Here is a 22,332-nt window from a genome sequence, read left to right as displayed (position 1 = left end):
CTAATAACGCTCACACGACAAGGTCAAAGCCGTGTGGAACATCTGCATGTGCTGGGCTTACAGGAGGACGACGAGGGTGACCAGGACTCTTTGTGCTCTATTGATAGGTACAGTAAAGTGAGGTTCAAAAATAGACAGAACATGGGACAGATTTAACCCTGCCCATGTGAGTTTGTATTGTGTGAATGCACGGTTTGGGAAAATAAACCTAGCTGAAAATCACCCTCAGATCTCTAGGTCACTCTGAGCGGCGAAGAACAATGGAGAACAGAGGACGAGAGCTAAAAATAGCAGCAGTCTTCAACAGAAGATAAAATAACGCTTGATAAAAGAGATGAAAGTGCTTGATGGGTGGGAGACATCTACAGTTTGTGCCCATGTGGGCAGACGAAATTTCACGTTCAACATCTTGTGTTTATTATTGTGTGTGTGATTGATGACCTAGATGATCTGTAGAAATGAGGTGTTTGGGCTCAGGACTCCCTGCGGTTAAACTCTCATGCATAACAACGCTGTATTCAGCGAGTGAGGAAACAGTATGTGTGCAAGACTGTAAACACACAGATGAGTGACGGCTCATGGATCACCCCATGCTGGTTTTGAAACGACAACTTTTTGGTTACCGGCACAGATCTTTTTGTGCCAAACCACCAACAAGCATCCGCCTGTGTCTTCAAAAACCTCCAGCAGCTCTGCACTGCAAAAAATATTTTCTTTTTCTGTATTTTTGGTCATTTTCCAGTGTGAATATCTAAACAACCTAAATTTATGCTTAAAACAAAAACTATGTCAAAGTGAGGTGAAAAAAAAAGTATAACTAGCAGTCAAAAATTTGAATAATTACGATTTTTTGTTTTTAAATGAAGTCTCGGTACTTTACTTGAAACCTTTATGTATTATGCATTATAAAGGTATGCAGTAATGCATTATGACATTTCATAAATAATTGTATCCAAAGTTAAACTGCATTATAATATTTGAAGGTTTGTTTGTCATGAATTTTAATGCATTATACTTTCTATAAAGGTATTGTGGTGGCTTCTGCCGCTTCTGTGAGAGATCACCCTCTTGTCTTGAGGCTTTGATGCCAGAAGATAGACTTTATTATCCGAGATAATGACGCTGAGAGACTCTGCAGAGAATCTGTCCCATCTGTCTTTGGATACTCTTATATAGGTTTCATAAACAAAACTTATCATTCAGGCCACTATTGCTTATTAACATTTGACCCCAGTCTATATCTCCTCATGACAGCATATAGGAACACAAAGAGGTCTCAGCAGTTCATCACAAGTCAGCACAAGATCATCTCATGTTTTCTCTTAATGGCAGCTCATCATATTTGAGCACACACAGTTAAATACATGACTAGTATGAACAGTAGAATAACTCATTAATATATATGGTCATATTCACATTGATTATGCTTGATTAATTCATATTTTGATTAATAAAAGTCTTCCACAGCATAACAATGAATAGATAAATATTATAATGTATGTCGTGGCCAAAAATATCGGCAGCCTTGGTAAGTATGATCAAAGAAGGCTGTGAAAATGAATCTGCATTGATAATCCTTTTGATCTTTTATTTAAAAAAATTCACAAAAATCTAACCTTTAATTGGATAATAAGAATTTAAAATGGTGGGAAATATCATTATGAAATAAATGTTTTTCTCTAATACACATTGGCCACAATTAACGGCACCCTTTTATTCAATACTTTTTGAAACCTCCATTTGCCAGTTTAACAGCTCTAAATGTTCTCCTATAATGCCTGATGAGGTTAGAGACACCTAACGAGATCAGAGACCATTCCTTCATCCAGAATCACTCCAGACCCTTTAGATTCACAGCTCCATGTTGGTGCTTCTCTTCAGTTCACTCATTTTCTACAGGGTTCAGGTCAGAGGACTGGAATGGCCAGCAGACGCTTGGTTTTGTGCTCAGTGACCCATTTTTGTGTTGTTTTTGAGGTTTGTGTTTGGATTATTGTACGGTTGGAAGATCCAAACATGGCCCATTATAAGATTTCTAACAGAGTCAGTCACTTATTGATTTTTTATCTGTTGGTATTTGATCGAATCAGTGATGCCATGTGTCTAAACAAGATGTCCAGGACCTCCAGCAGAAATATAGGCCTACAACATCAAAAATACAGCAGTATATTTCAGCAGTGTTCACCAAACCCATCTTGAGTGTTTGCTGCTAAAAAGCTCATTTTTTAGTCTCATCTGACCATAGAAGCCAGTCCCATTTGAAGTTCCAGTCGTGTCTGATACTGAATATGCCGGAGTTTGTTTTTGGATGAGCGAGGAGAATTTTTCTTGAAACCCTCCCAAACAATATGTGGTGATGTAGGTGTTGTTTGACCATTTTTTTCTCATTGTGATGGATGATTAAGGGAATTTGGGCTTTGTTTTCCCTCCTATTTATATTTCTGTGAAACAGGAAGCCATGGCTGGATAATTTCATGTTCATAATCACCCTGGAGTGCTCAAAATTGTGAATATGCATGGAAATACTTCAGAGATATTTTACTCATAAGAATTTCTAGGGGTGCCAATAATTGTGTCCAACGTGTATTTGAGAAAAACATTTATTTCATAATGATATTTCCCCCCATTTAAAATTCTTATTATCCAATGAAAGGTTAGATTTTTGTGCATTTTTTAAATAAAAGATCAAAAGGATTAACAATGCAGATTAATTTTCACAGCCTTCTTTGAACATATTTACCAAGGGTGCCGATATTTTTGGCCATGACTGTATATTATATTATAATACATTATACAATTATACAAACCACTTTTATAATGCATTATATACAGTATCTCACAAAAGTAAGTACACCCCTCACATTTCAGCAACAATTTTAGTATACCTTCTCAAGGGACAATGCTACGCGAATTAAACTTGGATATATTTTAGAGTAGTCAATGTGCAGCTTGTATAGCAGTGCAAATTTACTGTCCTCTAAATCTAACTCAACATATAGCCATTATTGTCTAAATAACTGGAAACAAAAATGAATACACCCTAAGTGAACATGTCAAAACTGTGTCCAAAGTGTCAATATTTTGTAGGGGCATCATTGTTATCTAGCACTGCCTTAATCCTCCTGGGCTTGGAATTCACCAGAGCTGCGTAGGTTGCTGCTGGCATCCTTTTCCACTCCTCCATAATAACATCATGGAGCTGTTGGATGTAAGAGACATGGTGAATGCCCCACATGTGCTCCATAGGGTTCAGTTGTCATCTTGGCAGTGTGTTTGGGGTCGTTATTATGTTGGAAAACTGCAGTTCGGCCCAGTTTCTGAAGGGAGGGCATCATATTCTGCTTCAGAATGTCACAGTACATGTTGGAATCCATGTTTACCTCAATGAACTGCAGCTCCCCAGTACCAGCAGCACTCATGCAGCCCCAGACCATGAAGCTACCACCACCATGCTTGACTGTAGGCAAGACACAATTTTCTTGGTACTCCTCACCAGGGCATCGCCACACATGCCTCATCAGATCAGCCTCATCTATCTTAGTGTCATCAGGACATGGTTCCAGTAATTAATGCTCTTGGACAGGTTGTCTTCAGCAAATTGTTTGTAGGCTTTTGTGAGCCAGCTTCAGAAGAGGCTTCCTTCTGGGATGACGGCCATGCAAGCCGACTTGTTGCAGTGTGCGGCGTATGCAGTGTTGGGTGTAACGCGTTACTAAGTAACGTAATTACAGTAATGCGTTACTGTAATTAAATTACTTATCCACTGAAAAAGTAAAGTAAGGGATTACTGCTCATTTTTAGGTCATTTAATTACAGTTACGTATAAAGTACTTGCGTTACATACAGTAAATAATTTCAACAGTTCTAAAATCAATATTGAATTTGAAATCTAAATTTACCGTCTAAAGATAAAATTGAATGCAGCGTCTTTAACTCTCTGTGCGCCAGCACGTTCACTTTCAGTTTTTCCTGATTCACACAGAAACCTTAAATACTCAGATACAGATAAGACTAAAATCAATCGAATCTAAAAATGGCCTACTTTTATTTGTGTACACTGACAATAACAACAAAACATTGTGCTTTTGCAAAATAAACAAAACAAACAGGGTGCACTTTCTGCTGTCTAGGTCTCCGTGAGCAACTTTCTACACATCACAAACTCAGCGAATATTTGACACAGAGACATGAGAAATGTGTCTATAGAAAGCTTGTGTGTCTACTTTTAAATGAACAAATTCAAATCGAAAACGAATATTCGATTATATAATCCATATGAAAATAAAGCAAGGTAGGCTACAGTCTTTCCTGTATATGTAGCTTGAAGTGTCTACTTTTAAATGAAAGAATTAAAATCGAAAACGAATATTATCTGATTATGTAATCCTTATGAAAAGTTGTGAGGTTCAGTCTTTCCTGTATCTGAGCTCATTATATGCAGTCATCTGCGTGCAAACACCCTCATCTAGATACAAAAAATAGATTAAAAATAAAAATAAAATAAAAACTCGTCTAAATTTCATAGTTTTTGAAAGAAGTCCTGCTATGAGGAATTAACCTCAGAAGAACAGCGCGATCTGACACGGCTTTATTCAGCAGAGAAGATCATTTATGTAATTTATTCTCACCTTACCTACATTAGTTAACGTGTTATTTTACATAAACCTATATGGATTTTACTAGTTGGGCTTTTCCTGAACATCTTGCCAAACTGAAATGTATCTTTTAACTTTACTTAAGCTTTTTTATTATTCATATATTTTGTTATTCAGAGTATTTCTATTTGTTAACCAAAGAAGGTTACATTTTTTATAAAAATGTTTAAGTATTACAGTTGTTTTAAAGCTAAAAGGCTAAACTATTCTATGTTTGACTCAAATTGAAAGAATAAAGAGTTTAATTTCTATTAAGGTTTATAGGCATTTTAAGATGTAGCCTAATTAGCGATTTGAATAATTAAGTTACTTATTGAGTAACTAAGTTACTTTTCAGACAGAGTAATTAGTAAATAATTTAAATACAATATTGATGATGTAATTAGTAATAGTACTTAATTACTTTTTGTAAGTAACTTACCCAACACTGGGCGTATGGTCTGAACACTGACAAGTTGACTTTCCGCTTCTGCAACCTCTAAAGCAATGCTTGCAGCACTCATGCATCTGTTTTTCGAAGCCAGCTTCTGCACCTGAAGCACAGCACAAGGATCTAACATCTTTGATCGACCTTTGCGAGGCCTGTTCTGAGTGGAACCAGTCTTGGAAAACCTCTGTATGACACTGGCCACTGTACTGTAACTCAGTTTTAGGTTGTTACTGATCTTCTTATAGCCTCGGCCATCTTTGTGGAGAGCAACAATTCTAAATCTCAAATCCTCAGAGAGTTCTTTGCCATGAGGTGCCATGTTGAACATCCAGTGATCAGTATGAGAATTGTACTCAAATCAAATTTTAACTGCTGTAATATAAGATACACAAATATGTATAGTCCCGTCAAGCAGACAAAAAACATGAACATGATGAATAGGACATGTGGCTTTGCATGGTTAAACGACGTATAACTGTTATCACGTAGGGTGTACTCACTTTTGTTGCCAGCTTTTTTGACAATAATGGCTGTATGTTGAGTTATTTTCAGAGGACAGTAAATCTTTACTGCTATACAAGTTGCACATTGACTACTCTAAAATATATCCAATTCTATAGAATTGTAATTTGAGAAGATATACTAAAATGGTTGCCGAAATGTGAGGGGTGTACTCACATGAGTGAGATACTGTATAGTATAAAGGCTCAAAGTGTCACATGATCCTTCAAAAATTATTCTAGAATGCTGATTTGTTGCTGAAGAAACATTTCTTATTGTTATTAGTTAATATTTTGTGGAAACCAAGACACCCTACCATTCAAAAATGAGGTAAGAAAAAAATTAAATGAAAAAATAAATAAAAGGAATGAATACTTTTATTTAGCAAGGACACATTAAATTAAACAAAAGTGACAGTAAAAATATTTTAATGTTACAAAATATTTATTTCAAATAAATGCTGTTCTTTTGAACTTTCTATACATCAAAAAATCCTGAAATAAACTGCATCACGGTAAAATATTGATGATAATAATAAGAACAATGATTAACAATTGAGCACCAATAATAATTTATAATAAATGAAAACCAAATCAGCATATTAGAATGATTTCTGAAGGATCATGTGACACTGAAGACTGAAGTAATGATGCTGAAAATTCAGCTTTGATCACAGGAATAAATTACATTTTAAAATGTATTAAAATAGCAAACAGTCCTTTAAAATTGTACTACAATTTCACAATTACTGTTTTTATTGCATTTTTATTAAAAAAAAAATCTAGCATACATCATCAGAGAGAAGTCTGCCATTTCACTGGAAAATTTTGGTCAATTTTTTAAGGGGGAAAAAATACGTAATGCATGGATTAATTGTTCGTAATATCAAATAATAATAATAAAAGCCAATAAATTTCCCTTATTTTAATGATTTGTAGACAGTTTTACTGGAAACGAGACAAAAACACTGCATAAGAAAGTGATTTTGTGCTGTATGCCGTGTACCTTCTGCATGCCCTGCAGAGCCTGCTGCAGGAAGCTGAGCTGCTGCTGGCGGGTGGCGTCCTCCTCGCTGCGCTGGGGCTGTGCTTTACCCTGCTCCTGTTTCAAAAGCTCCACCTCATTTCTGTAGGCATCCAGCTGACACCGCAGACTGTCGTTCTCTTCTTTCAGAGCCTCCACCTGAGCCAGTGGCCCTGGGAGACCACAGAGAGAGAGAGAGGGAGTAGGAGAGATATGAAAAATGACAATTGCATTGGCGACAGGAAAGGGAAATAAGCAGACAGAGACACACGAGCGAAGGAGGCAGGGGTGAAAACCAATAACGGAACAGAAAGAGAAGAGGCGCATATTAAGAGTCGTATGTGGACTAATAAGTCACGGGGTGGTGGCGCTGAGGCCTGGAAAGGGTGAAATGAAAGAAGAAAACAGCGTTCCTCAAAAGCTGCTTAGAGAATTCTGCTGATGGACCGAGATGAAAGGACCCTCAGTACCACTGCTGCGTTTCTTTTGCTTTCGAAGGCTAATTAGAGAGGATTAAATGGAGAGAAAGTGTATTACTTAATGCTTGACTTAATGTACCATGGGCATTGTTATCAAACGACTGTAATTAAAACAGACGCAAAAGGGTTCTTCACACCGAGACATTCCGTCATTCAGCCATCTCTTAACAACCCGATGATCAGAGACGCCACCTCTGCTCCGCGTCGAGCGGGAGGAGATAACGGGATTATGCCGAGAAGCGTGTCCCTCTCAGATTGGGCAGGGAGCGGGGGGAACAGCTGGGCGTCTGATCGCGAGGCTGATGAAGGATCTTTGCTTATGTGGCTCTGAAGAGGGAGAGGATGAGCGTCTGAGTGACGTGGGTGGAAGATAAGGAAAGCCAGGTTGAGCTATGAACACCGTCGAAAGTCTGCAGGGAAACGCATCATTACCTGTCTCAGCTCTGCTCCGAAAGCTAGCGAGCTACCTACCTAGACTGCATTTTAAGCGGCCCAAAAGGTAGGCAGCAATGGTATTCCGCCTTTTGAGATACCTCTTTTTGGCCAAATTCAAACAACCAATATATCCCTCATGAAGAAGACAATCCCAGAATTCAACCAACAATACAAGATGGTGGATATGAGAAATATTCATTGCATCCCAAATGATGCACTACACACTATGCACTCAACCGTGTAGTGTATGAATTATATAGGGTTATTTTGTCATTCAACATCAGAGTCTGATAGCCCCTCCCCCTCCACAACATAATTAAAGCTGCAACAGTTGAGTGCATGAAGTGTCCCAACATTCCACACTTCGTTTCGGGTATTTTAAGCGCACTTTTTCTTTTTGGAATTTTCAGTGTGAATGCATTTATCATAGAATAGTGCATACGTATGTGAATTGTGATGAACCTACTGACTAAAAATATACTTGCATTTCATGCAATAATTAGAAGTAGTGATAAAGCAGCGCATTACAGTTTAAAAAAAAACATTTTTGTATGTGCTTTGTATTTTTTATGTTTAAGAGTGTCAGGTTGTTAGCTTAGCAGCATGCTAACGACAAACACTGAAAGTTTGTATATTTTCACAGAGTTTTCCCATAGGAATCCAAGCACTCTGGAATTTCGCGGGAGGGCAAAAGATTTCCCTATGCAGATTTCGCAGCAGGTTCAAGTTGGTCATGTTGCGTTGACTAACAGAAAGTTGGGTTTAAATGTGACTTGTGTGTGATTATTCATCGCTACATTATTGACAATAGACATGGACGTTTTTTGGCCTGCAAAATATCACCAGAATTTCGCAAATGTGACTTTATTGGAATCAGCTGAGTTGAGTCTCTTAAGTCCGATGAGCGTAATTTTCTAATCATTTGTCCATGTAAACCTGTCTTACGGCATAAATGCGACATTTTTACCATGCTATGTGCCAGTAAAGGTAGCTTGTCTTTGAAAAAATGTGTCTTGAGACCCCTGAAGCTTGCAGAATGGCCATTCTGTCGTGCTGGACCGAGCACAATGGAATGGCAATTCACACGGGACGCAAAAATGCATCCTTTATAAAGGTAGCTGCCATGTTACCAATTCTGTGTTTTGTCTGGAAGCATGTTTGGTGTGAATTAGAGGGGAAAGAAATAGAGAGAAGGAGAACAGGAGCGAGAGAGATATAGAGACACAGACAGAAAGGGAGGAAAGCAAGCAGCTTTTATTGATTCATCTCATCAAGCTGCTGCCCTCAGAGGCGTCCAGGTTCACCTTCCGCAACATGGCAGGCAGCTCTATCGACCTGTGCTGCCCAGGGGTGCTGACAGTAAAGAAAGCAGCTCCTGTTTGCACACTGTACTATAGCTATTGTCAGAGGACACTTGCCCGTTATCATTGATTAACTCTGGGGGAAAATAAAAGCAAACATGTTGGGCCACAGTGAAGATGGAGGTGAACCTGTTTCAAGTTAATATGGCTAAAACTCACACCGAGGTTAGCGTAAGCCACTCCCACTCTTTACGGAGGTTGCACGTCTTACTGGCAGGTATGAATTTTTTGTTTTCATAAACACGGTGGGTGTTGAATTACCTCCTTCATTAACCATGTGGATCCCCTGCCCTTTCTATCCTGTGACATCCTTCCAGATATCTGACAACGCACAGACAGTGATTGTTATCATTGTTTTCTAATAACTAAGGTCGCAGATGAGAAGACGTGTGAATCAAACCTGGTAAAAGTGTGATTACATTTGCATATATTTTCATACTAATGATGGACTCTGTTACACTGGAGATTCTCTAATAGTTCTATTCAAATTTCATGAGTTGAGTGGCACATATGTGGAGCCAACGAGGGTCTCACTTCAAATTGAGTGTAAAGAGGGTGCGCTAAGTGGTCTCAAGATGCCACAAAAAAGACAATGATGTCCCACAGTGATCATCTTACGCTATCCCATGATTCTCTGTCCTGAGTAGCTATAGTACAGGTTCTCTAACAGCAGTTTTTTTTTTTGTGACAAGCAATCTGAAATGAACTGGAAGAGCAGCTGGCAGCTCAGTACCACCACATTCAGGAAACCACAGGGGGTTGTGGGAATAGTAATACAAAAATTACACTATTCCCGCACAATCGAATTGGCTGCCGATAGACAGATTTGATTTCATTTACTCACATGAGAAGGTAAAATCATCAAAGTAACATGCTGGTGTTGCAGCCATGGCCATAGTGCTCAGTTGGGTGGTGCAAGTTCGAATCCAACTTGTGATATTCTTTGTTTTCATTCTGCTTTCTTTCGGTCCATCTCTCAAATGCCCATCTACTCTGATCAATGTCTGACATCATTTTTTTTACATAAATATATATGAATAAATAAGTCTTAAACTCGAAGTGGTTGACTGAATCAATCAATCAATCTATCTATCAATCAACCAGACAACCAACAGGATAAATAAATATCGTATAATACAGTCGGGATAAATTCCTCAAAAATCAAAAGTATGAAAAGAACTGTTAATGGAATCGTTATGGAACCAGCATGATTAAATTCCATACGATTCCCAGATCTGGTTATGGTGTGAGAAAAATAAAAGCCACATACAGTAATTGATATTTATGTCTAAATTGTTTTCTGATACAAAAAGATTCAAAACCACTTTGAAGGCTCACAGGGAAGGGAAATTATATGAGCTTCATTAGTTCCTAAAAGAATGTTTATTGAAAAAAGTTGGCGAAAAGTGGCAGTTACATAGTCAGAATCCAGATATATATCAAGGGTCATTAAACAGTCAGAGCTTTCCATGAAGCTCAATTCTTTTTTTGCTCTCCATTTATACTGTGAAAATTAGCTGGTTATCTGCAAATGTATCAGCGCTGTGTGATCTGAGAAAAGGTTCCTCATAAAACTGACAAATCACCAGTGGATTCAATCTATATGCAGTTGGTGCACAGAAGCCTCTTTAAGACAATGAGGAAGTACCGCTTGTACTGCTTTAAGAAAAATTTGTATCTTTTGCTTATAGACTGTCAATCAGGAACGGTGGATACCTGAATCATCTGAATCCTTGCTTTCCGGGGCGTCCTCCATGTCATCATCCGACATCTCCATTTCCTCCTCTCTCCGAATACCCATCAGCTCTTCATTGTGGATGTTTCTGATCTCCTGTGAATGAGAGGAATAGAGTCTATAATCCCAACTGCTGCTGGATGATCTCTCACACTTTGATTAACACATGAAATATATGAGCCGGAAATGTAATAAGCCATTCGATCAGATTGTAAAATAGAGATTGGACTCGTCAAGGGCTATAAAAGCAGGCGGAGCTGCTCCAGTGGTATCGATGCAGAGAGACACCTGATGTTGGCCGACCTTGTCTATGTGCGCAGTCAAACTTTGCACAGGGACACTTAATGTGTTATAATGGCTGCCAGTGGGGCTTAAATGTTGCAGGAAGTGATTGCATAGCCACCACAGATTGTCAGGGCCGGGCAGGGGCAGATGAAGCAGATGTCTAGGCATGGGCGCTGCCCTGTGGGTGCTCCTGATGGGGGAGCTCTCCACCTAATGAGGCATGCGCACAGCAAACGGATAAGGCTGTGCAAAGACACAACATGACCGCCACAGGGAGAGAGAGACTTACTCTCTGACAACAAACAAAAGGCCCGGCATAAACATTACCATCTGTCTAGCACAGCAACACATGATCTCACTGAGAATTACAGAGGTCGGGCAGGTAGCCCGAAAGCAAACAGGCCCATATGTCCAATCAGGAGAGGGATAGATGATATGGGGCTACCGCAGGAAGGCAACTAGCTTTCCGGCTTTACACTTTTCTCCAAGCTTTAGCACAGGACGTCTAGCTGCCCACAGTATAAATGAGCTGTGATTGAATTCAGGTCGTCTAGGCAACTGCAAATAGCAATCTGCTTGGAATAACAATCAGCTTGAAGCGAGGAGAACCCACAATACTGACTGGACATTTCTGTGTCAGAACCAGCACTTACTGAATCTTTGTTTACGCAAGAAATAGCTGGGAAAACTTACAGGGGAGCTCAAGGAAATGAGGATGAAAATCCTCTAAATTCCACTAAGCCTGAATGTAGCTCTGGGTCAACAACTCATCCGAAGCCGCCATCTTACCGTCACATTTACGAGAGAAGCGCAGCGAGGGTCCAAACAGCTCCAAGGGTGAGAGGCAAAGTAAACATAGTTTAATAGTACGTCATCTATTACCTATCACTTACTGTCACCTGCTCCAGATATAACTAACTGGATTCAGGAGTGAGGCAACCTCCTCCTACAGCGGAGGATGTTTAAATGGCACTAATGGGCTGTATTATAACAAACATTTCGAGTGTGAGGTTCAAAGGCTTGTGAAAGCGTGGCATATCCCTGAGGCCCTGCATTGTCATACTAGAGGGATTCCGACAGTTTCGAGGTCGGCTCTTCTCAATAAATAATGTAAGAGGTGAGAGAGGCCTGCTAACTCTCTCTTCTTCTCAAATGAGGCTTCACCCCGCTGTGACAGCATTGAGAGCTTCCTGTCATAGCCACGGTGAAGCTGCAAGCACAATGCCAACCTGGGAGTGAGAAGCTGCTCATATCTGAGGCTAAGCATATTCGACTTATGTCAAGTGGTCAGAGCAAAGGGCAAAAGGGGGGATTGGAGGATGAAAACAGCAAGTGAGGACTACATCAGCTTCTTGAAATGATCAAGGGTTATTAGGGTTGTTGCATACCCTTTCTTGTCGTCTGATGGGAGAAATGAAAGAGACGAAATGAGAGGAACTCAATAAAAGAGAGAGCTCAATAAGGACGCAATTACCGCAGCATTAATAAGCTCCTTTCAGAGATGAAGAACAGGGTAAGTGCTAAAAGAACTCTATATGTAACACTTTCATTTCGAGACAAATCGAATAAAATGTCATTTAAAATTTAGAATAAGGCAGTCAATCAAGGACTCACTTAGTTCAAGAAGTTAACAAAAGCACAAACTGGCAGTAATAGCGATTTGTCTTAATGTGCTTCACAATGGGCTGGAAATGGATGGACGTGTGATATTTCTGATGGAAACGTCCATTTCTGATGACTAAATTTTTGATCAACTGAAATGAAGTTTATTAGGAATGAATGCAAGAAAATGAATTACAACAATGAGATAAGAATCTATAAAGGATTATTTAGGACATGGTGCAACTCATTTTAAACACCTACCTTAAACAGTGAGGAGTCTCTTTCGGCATTTACAGTACCTGCATCTTTAAGCTGTTCCAATGGCTTCAAGTGAACATTTACAACCCAGTCATAGTGAAACACAAAATTCAACTAGAAAAAAAGGAAGGACGGGGCTTCAGCTTGTGAATTGATTGAATCATTAAAAGTGGCCGTAACATACTAGAACAAAGTCAGACCTGAATGCCAGTTTGTTGTTGATTGTAGACTACTACCCTTCTCCAACACATACTTTAAGGAGGCTGCTGAAGGTCAAGTGTACCCACTAGAACATCTTGATGCATCTTGCTTCTTTTCTTTATTCATTTAGCATGTGCTATTATAAAGACAATTTTTTTTTCTTTGATGATTCATGCCCAGTAGATAAAAATTCATGTGGACTCTAAAGCCATGAGAATTAATTACTGTAAACTACTAGGAACTTGTTTTTATGACACATGGAAAGTCCAGTCCTCGGTTGATTTCACACTCATCATTTGCTGAGCAGGAGTTCTCAGTTTTATTAGATGTAAACAATATCAGCCCTCTGATCCATGTAAAATAGTGTTTTAATGTTGCCAGCAATAGAAATTAAAGAGCTAATTAGACACCAGATTGGGTCTTTGTGCACTAATAATCAGAGAGATGTCTTAAAACTTACCTAATGACCACAGAAAATAGAGGAAAGAGACAGAAAAAAACACTTCAACAACAAAAATGTGGATTCATTAATTAGCTTACAGTGTCTGTCTCCAGCTTCCACTAACAGAGAATAAATCTCTCTTTTACTGAGCTTTGAGGGTTTTTGAGTGCCAATGATTTGAGATACTGGCATTTCTATGGTTTCTATCAGAAAAGACTCAATGTTACCTGCCGGTTGTGAACCGCTGAAATCTCAGGGTCAGTGTCGGGTCACATTTCACTACCAGAAAGAGCTGAGCAATTAAAGTATCATACCATTAACATTAAACTCAAAAGGAAATACATGGACTTCAGGAAAGTTCAAGTACACATGGGGAGCTTGCAGGGAAGGAGAAATGGAAAAGACTAATATCTGACAGTAACATACTGCATAATTAATTCTGAAGATGTAAAGCATGAACACATTCACTTAAAGAAATGAAAACACCAACCTCTGCTTGCTTTCGCCACATGTCCAGGTTCTTGCGTTGGGCTTTGGAGAAATGGTCCCATGCCTTTTGTTTGGAAGCAGCGTGGAATACAGACACAATCTGCTCAACTGTGGCAGGGGATGCAGGGGCCAGTATGGGCGTCCAAAGAAAGAAAGAGAGAGAGGGGCGATTGGGAAGGTGCAGAGGAGTGAAAAAATTTGTGTCAGGTTGGAAGGAAGTGATGTTGTTTTCCCCTACCCCCCTCTATACAGCATAAACACTGAGCTGGGGTGACTGGTGTATCTGCAGGGATGAGATCTGAATGAGATCACATTTCTGTCTCTTCTGAAAAAAATCATGTTAAAGGGAGAGTTCACCCAAAAATGAATATTCTGTCATCACTTACACCCATACGATGACACGATTTTCATTTTTGGATGAACTATTGCTTTAACCTCTGTGGCAGCTATGGACTGTTCTTGTATGTAGCAAAACAGCAGCTGGAACATTCTGCTTAACATCTCATTTTGTGGAGTATGGAAGAAAGAAAATCCTTTGGGTTTCAAATGACATATGGGTGAGTCAATAATGACAGATTTGTAGACTCTCTCGGGAAGATTAAACAGCAGAATAATGAATTCCCTAGCATTACCTGAAATCAACAGTTCCGTCTCATGTTTCTTCTTTCTCAATTACCACAACACACCTCTCACCTTCATCGACTCTGCTGGCAGGATAGTCAAAGCATCTCCTGTATTTTAAGAGTACATCAAGTGGAAGCCTAATGAGATGAATGTTTCATCTATGACAGGCTGGGCTCATTACTTCAGTGTGTATAGATTAGAGAGGACGTCCCACTTATGTAAACTCATTAAAGCAAACCTTTCAGAAATAGTCATCTGTTCAAAATTAAGAGACGATGCAGTCAATCAACTCTTTTGGGGGGCGTGAGTGCTTTGGATGTTGGAGATACATGGCAGTAATTTCCTGTGAGAATGTAAGACAGGGGGAAGGCGCAGGACGAAAGGGGAACAGCTGCTGAGAATCACAGCTGCTGACAGAATGTGCTGCTGACATAAACTCTGTTCCAAAAACTAGCAATCTGCCAACTTAGACGGTGTTTTGAGGTAACATCGGTGCGCTAATGACATGAAAGCGGAACCAAAAAGTAGGCGGCATAAGTATGCGCATTCCTGTGGCCTAAACGTAAGGCAGGACCACACAAAAAAATCCAAGCTGGTGAACGACAAGGCAAAACATACACTATTGTTAAAAAATTTGGATGTTTCTTGAGCAGCAAATCGGCATATTAGAATTACTTCTGAAGGATCATGTGACACTGAAGACTGGAGTAATGATGCTGAAAATTCAGGCTTGATCAAAGGAATAAATTACATTTTAAAATATATCAGCTATTTTAAATCATTATTTCACAGTGTTATTGCTCTTATTGTATTTTTGATCGAATAATTGCAGTGAGGATAAGAGACAAAAACATGAAAAAATGTTACCGATTAACTTTTGAAAGGCAGTATATTATGTTAAACTTTGAAAAATATCAGTAAAATAAAATACATCAAATGCAATGAATGGAGTGCTTTATCAACTATTTTGTGATTGTAATTTTTATTGTTGGCCTATTAGAAATGTCTTGCTCTTAACTTAGCAAAATACTAACGTAGAGAATGGTATGTTCCAGAAGAAAAAAAAAAGAAATCACTTAAATTACATTTCAGCTATTTTGCACAAGAATCCTTAATTTTGTTGCATCGCAAAGTATGTTGCAAAGCAAAGCTATTTAACACTGTCAGTGTGAACGGCACTTCAGTAGGAAACAGACAGCAAGGCATCTCACCAGGTTTTGTCCTCTAGACTTCAAGTATTACTTTAAATCTCAGAATGCCTGTTACTTTTAGGAAAATCTGATAGGTCTTTAAGCTACTGTCATTACTAGACCATTTGAGGCTATCATATCATATTTCAAAGAGTTTCTGCATGTGCAATGCATCATGGATCCAAAAAAAGTGTCTGGGAAATAACATCAAGGCATCCATCAGCCTAAGTGATGTAACTGCAAGACTGACAGACAAAAAAATATGGTGCCAGCAGCTTGATGGATGCATGACATCATTACTGATGGTATAACGTGCCCCATGCAGATTCACTCAGAGATCCCATTTCTCTCTCCGTGAGAGGGGGTTAATAAACCCTGGGGAGTCAGGAAGGCTGCCAAACACATCTGTCTGCAGCAACGGCATGCTCAAGAGTGAGAGAGGCCCGATCGATAGTGACTTCAGCATCCTTTAATTTGATGGAAGAGATCGATGGCAAAGCCAGGACGGAGAGCATGTGCCTGAGTGTATGCACCACTGAGATTGTGTAGGTGCGTGTAAGTGTGCAGTATTTTTAGTCTGATGTGCAGCAACCCTGCCATGACAAAGTGTCACTAGTTTGAGTTTTGCATGTTCACTATTCACAAATGAAAATAGTTAAACCTGTGTCTCATTTAGGCCAAAACAACAGCCTCGAGCCGTGCAAGCTCCATTTCATGCATCATTACGAATTGTGTCGGACCGCATTCACAAGTTTATAATGCAACGCAGGTACGTGTTGCTTCCCAGCACTGCCTCAAGGCCAGCCCTCGTTATGGGCCTCTCTTCAGTGTCATGGCAGAGCAACAGTCTGAAAGCAGTCTTGCTCAGCATGTTGATTTAATGGCACAGACATTTGAAGATAACTCAATCACCCCCCAGAGTACTGGGCTATGCCACTGTAATGTGCATTTACATTTATGCTTTTATCTAAAGTGACTTATGTTGTTTTCATGGTACATATTTACATTTCTATGTTCATGCATTCCCTGGGAAAATAAATCATGATCACAGTGTTACTGGCAGCTTTCTCTGCTGCTTAGCTAGCACATACTGTACTTGCAATGCACTGGTCTAGCCTTGACTTCTTCATGTGCATATTTATGTTTAGTATGTTTTTGGCCTTTCTCTGCATTTATATTGCCTCAAATTTTGTAGTAAAAAGCAAAACCGAATTCCTGATTTAAAGATTTTAATATTGCTACAAAAAATATATATTTTAAATAAATGTTGTTTTAAACTTTCCATTCATCAAAATTTATTCGTTTTCAAAAAAATATGAAGCAGCAAAACAATGTTTCTCGAGGAGCAGACTTCAACTAGAAAAAAAAAAAAAAAAAACATTTAAAAAATCTTACCGAACCCAAATGTTTGAAAGGTGGTGTATGTCTTTCATTTTAAGTTAGTATTGTTATTATTGGTAGTACCGTATCAACCAATAATGGTAATTATTAAGCATCAGTTGATACTGTATGTATTTGAATGTTTATCTCTGCCTATCCAAAGTGAATATTTAATTATAAGATATAATTTAACACTATATAAGATTTAGCGCCTTTGTTACAGGATGTGCTGTGCATGTAACTAATTTTGCCTTTACTAATATGACTCCAGTATATAATAAGGCTTTTCAGCTCAAATATATATCTATGACATTAAGCAAAGGGATAACTTATTTGTATAAAATCCTGCAGATTTATAATATCAACCATTATATGAAAATATTTACTTTTCGTCTCCCATATTTGTGCAATAATAAGAAAGCTGGTTTTGTGAGGTTGTTTATAGAAACATTAACACTTTTACTACAAACCATCCATTAGATGGGGCAAGCACAGATTTGGTTTGTGACAGCACCCGTCTGCTGCCTCAGCCGGAATCCAGCGTCTTAAGCTGAAATAATCTTACCCAGAATTCCCCTGTCACCACGTCCCACCTGCCACTGCGACAACCTGCTGCTCTATCCTCCTGCAGGGCTGCAACCCCAGCAAGCTTTTAGCTGTATCCTGCACTTCATTCTTTATTTTGCTATGTGTTCTGTCTGCGTTCAGATAAGACAGATGCTCGACTGTCACAATGCTTTCTCTCCTCTGCGTGAGCGACTGTTCCGCCGCACGTGTTTGCCATCACGACAGACCAGACATTACTAGAGTGCCAGATACTTGGTTTGTATCAAAGGTTGCTGTCTGCTGCTTGCAGATAAAAGGCTGGACGCTGCTAAATACCAGGGGAAGCTACTAGAAGGTGCTTCTAAGGTGACGTGACCTTTCTGATGAAACATCTGTAGCTAGTTTTCCTGATAGAAGATAACTTTGACAGACAGCTCGAGCAGGCTTGGTAGCAAATCAGTACCGTCACCGTTTCCACGTTCTAAACCCATTAGAATAACCTGACAGGCTTCAGAAGGAAATATCTATAAGAGAGAACACAAACAAGCAAACAGAAAAGACATATTCTGGCAGATGAAGTCTGTATCTCTGGGAAGGTGATGTTTCGTCTCTTCAAAACAATAAAACACCCTTGGATTTCAACCCGTCACTAGAGAAGAGATGTATTGGTAAATATGTTTATGTCTGCGGATGCTTGTGAAACTCCATCTCTATATGACATCAGGATGGATGCGACTACAGTGTACGGCATAATGCTCTGATAGACAGACATCAGTGGTGTTGTGCAGTGATGACTGTGAGGGGATATGCAGAAACTTACCATGACATTCAAATTAGATCAAGTTACTGTATGACATCACTGATAAATCAAGCATTATTCATGTCTATAGGACAGTGAACCATGATCGGATCAGGAATTACAATCGTATCAATAATAAGAGCAGCGAAGTCAGTATAGGAGGAGGAACACTTTCTATGAAGCCTGTATATTGATGCAGTATAATTCATAAAGCCTTATATATCATTTCCATGTTCTTGCAAATACTTTAACCCCGGTTAGAACACTAGAACAGAGTATGAAGCATTAAACTCCATGATTAGCACCACATTCCTTGTGCCATTATGTGTTTCATGTGCATTTACTCTTTAGAGGTGTTACTATAAAAGTATTTGTATGTGTTTTATGTGACTGAAACAGAATGCTTATATGAAAAGACTCAAATTAGGTTTTCTATCAAATAACATTACAAAAAAAAAAGAAAAAAAAAAAGTTTCACTGATTATTCGAAAAACACAAAGATAAAGGATATTTCTGGCAAGTCTGCAAAGCCAATATGACTAAGTGTGGTGGGAACTTTAACATTTGTTTATTCTCTACCATTGTTTATTCTTCACCTGCAAGGAAAAGTCAATGCTTTTTTTTCCCATTGTTCACCACTTTTATCTTTTTTTTTATAGCACAGTCATAAAACATAATGAATAATTCAATGAATTATTCATGATATATTTGCTTTAACAAGGAACTATAAATGGAATATTGTTACATCTAAAAATAGGCATTTGTGGTTCGTCCATACTGTACTATATCCAGATACAGACAATTTTGTCATTTCCACAGATACATACACTACCATTCAAAAGTCTGGGGCCAATAAGGTTTCATGTCTCTGAAAAATTTTTTTCTTCTGCTTACCATTTAATCTAAAATGCAGTAATTTTGTGAAATATTATTAAAATCTAAAATAACTGTTTTCTGTGTGAATATATTGTAAAATGTAATTTATTTTTGTGATGCAAAGCTGAATTTTCAGCATCACTGCTCCAGTCTTTTTATCAACGTTGAAAACAGTCATGCTGTTTCATATTTTGTGATGCACTGTTTTCTTCACAGATTTTTTGATGAAAAGAAAGTTCAAAACAGCATTTATTATACGTAGAAATCTTTTGTAACATTATAAATGTCTTTACTGTCACTTTTGAACAGTCTGTGTGTCCTTGTTGAATAAAAGTATTAACAGCTTCCAAAGAAAAGCCTCAAACATTTGAAAGGTAGCGTATACAGAAAATGGCTTTGCTGCATTATATATAATGGTATACATACAGGTTTCACACAAAGTGTTATGGAATAGTTAAAAGCCTATGCATACGTGTGTTGTTGAGTGGCACGTCATCAGAAGTGCATCTGATTCTCTACAAGCTCAAGTCAAGGTTATGTGAGCAATCAGTCGAGCTAGACATGACAATCTAGTGATTGGGGTTACTTACTTTTAATCTATGAAGGGTCCTCAGGTGTGCTGTCCAGAGACTAAGCAGCTAAACCAAATCACAGACTCAGGTCTTGATGATCTACACATGCCCGATAGGTTACAGATGACAGGTCTGTAGCTGTGCGCTAATGCGGTTCACATACTCTACCTTCTTCTGCATTCAGCTCAAAGTGGTAGAAGCCTCTGGAGAACTTACCTTTGGTCCACACTGATCTCAGATCAAAGCGTGTACACTATAAAACCCATTCGTGGAAAAGCTGCAGTGTAAAAGTAACTGACAGCAGAGCGTAAACTGCTTTTGAAGTCAAAAGTTGGGCAGATTTTCTTAGAGACAGTAAAACAACCTTTGCCGTTGCATTCAGAAGTGTAGCTTTCTAATGAATACCTCCTGCTGGTACTTCAGTAAATACACGCCACGCTGGTACATTTAATTAAACCTTCATCAACAGATGCATATGTATGAGATTCAAATACACTAACTTTTTTTTTTTCTTTTGAAAATCTCTCATTTTCAAGGCAAGATTTTCTCTGCCTTGACCTTTCAATAGGTCTGTATCCATTTTTGTTCCATTTCTTTGACCCTAGTTGCATATTAATGAAACATTCTCTCTATATGCCCACAAACCCCCCATATACTTGAATCAAATGCACGCTGCCATGCATCAAGGAAACTATATGTGTGTGAGTGGTAGTTCCATTTCTCTGGGCATTGGATCAATCAGGTGCAAAGCACTGCTGCGTTGGGCGTACTATCATGATGGCAGGAAGTGAAGTGTAATCATGCAGTAGCTGACAGCACCCATTTACCGAATGCTTCCTTTTGTGTCTGATAGTATAGATGAAACTACAGTGACGTCACACAACAGGCACTTCTGGGCTCTTCAGACAAGAAGCTTTTAGTCCTGGCGCTGCAGTTCTTATGATCAGTTAAAAATGTCATAATGTAATAATGCTCACTAAGTGTAATGCAAGTTATTATGAAGTGATACTTATGGTTTATAGTGAAGAAATACACAGATTCTTCCTGAAAAATCAACAAATCAAATTCATATTTCTTTGCAAATAAATGCAACCTTGGTGAAACTTCCATCAACATCGTACAGACTCCAAACTTTTGAATGGTATTATCAAGTTATTGATCACATATTTTCATACATAAAGCCCAACCCTTCTAAATGTGAATTGTGTCATAAAAGTAAAAGACGTGTGAAATGTGTTATCTGGCCTTAAATCTCCGCATTAGTCAGAGGTCATGTATTTGCCCTTATATTTGCTCTGAACGGTGAAATCAGGGAAATCATTTCAGGGTTTGCGCAAAACCTCAGAGAAATGCAAATCTACAGCCACCAGCTGCGATCGGGTCAATTGGGTCTTATTACACCAGAGCTGTGATCTGTGAGCTATCATAATTCATGTAAAATCCACCACCAATAATGATGGAAATCAGCAGAAGGCCAAAAATCCAATATTTTCCATCAACGTTTCTATCCCTCAAACAGCATTTTTAGTCATTTCCAGTTCAGTCTGAAAATCGTTTATGCAGAGTGCCCGAAGAACCCAAAGTGACTTTTTTTTTGGTTGTAAACAGTAAATTTATCATCAGTATCTCTCCAAGCCTAGTGAGCTGAAAATGCACATGATGCCCAAAAATGCTGTCTGGGTAAGCAGCTTACTAGGGTTTGAAACAGAAGCAACATCTGTAAAAGAACACTCACATTGTACTAAAATCCCAGCAAGGGCGTTTTTGAACTTCTCCTTGGCTTCCTCCATCTCCTTCTCATGGGTGGCCTTCTCGCTCATCAGCCGGCGAATGTGGCTGTTGGAGGACTGGATCATTGAATAGAAGTTGTTGGCGTTTCTGCGGTTTACCTCCCCTCGTTCCACCCAGGTCAGCAGGACACGCACTGCCTCGGCAAATTTGGAGTCGTCTGAGTAGAGAAAGCAAAAAACGGTGGGGGAGAAACAGATGGTGGGATGAGAGCTGAGTACAATGTTGGAGAGGAACACTTCTCATCTGGGACCTTCTAGTGTCAAAACTTATTAGCAGGACATGTTTATTGGGCCAAAAAAGACCGCAAATGCACACTAGCGAAGTAGAGGGCATTTAGGAGAGGACAAGAGAACAGGGACGGATATCAACAGCATGCAATAGGCTTGGACGATCAAACCTGTCAATCATAACTCACAGATATTATTGTGTGCTTTCTGTTAAAAGGGGTAATATTACTCAAAAATGATTCAGTTGTTCATGAAGTCCTGAGACACACAGGTGTGTTTGTGTGCGTGTGTGTTCTTGTGTGTGGAAAACAGTCAAGCAGATTGCTCTGAAACTACAAAGCTTTGGCTTGCGCCTTTCGGCTGGGAATGAGATGAGAAACAGAAAACTGAAAATCACCGTAATGAATACCACAGGGAGTCTCTTCCAGAAA

General features: G+C 38.9%; 1 protein-coding gene across 1 annotated transcript in view; it reads right to left on the bottom strand.

The window, feature by feature from the left end:
* Window positions 1–22,332, bottom strand: part of enox2 (ecto-NOX disulfide-thiol exchanger 2) — a 238,523-nt gene that overhangs the window by 18,570 nt on the left and 197,621 nt on the right. The window contains exons 8-11 of the mRNA XM_058797429.1: window positions 21,619–21,831; window positions 13,898–14,004; window positions 10,601–10,715; window positions 6,592–6,782 (exon numbers count right to left, since the gene is read on the bottom strand). Of these exons, the coding sequence (XP_058653412.1) occupies window positions 6,592–6,782; window positions 10,601–10,715; window positions 13,898–14,004; window positions 21,619–21,831 (626 nt within the window). The remainder of the gene's footprint in view (window positions 1–6,591; window positions 6,783–10,600; window positions 10,716–13,897; window positions 14,005–21,618; window positions 21,832–22,332) is intronic.

Source organism: Onychostoma macrolepis, chromosome 14, assembly GCF_012432095.1.
Source record: "Onychostoma macrolepis isolate SWU-2019 chromosome 14, ASM1243209v1, whole genome shotgun sequence".
NCBI lineage: Eukaryota > Metazoa > Chordata > Actinopteri > Cypriniformes > Cyprinidae > Onychostoma > Onychostoma macrolepis.
This window is presented reverse-complemented; position numbering and strand designations above follow the sequence as displayed.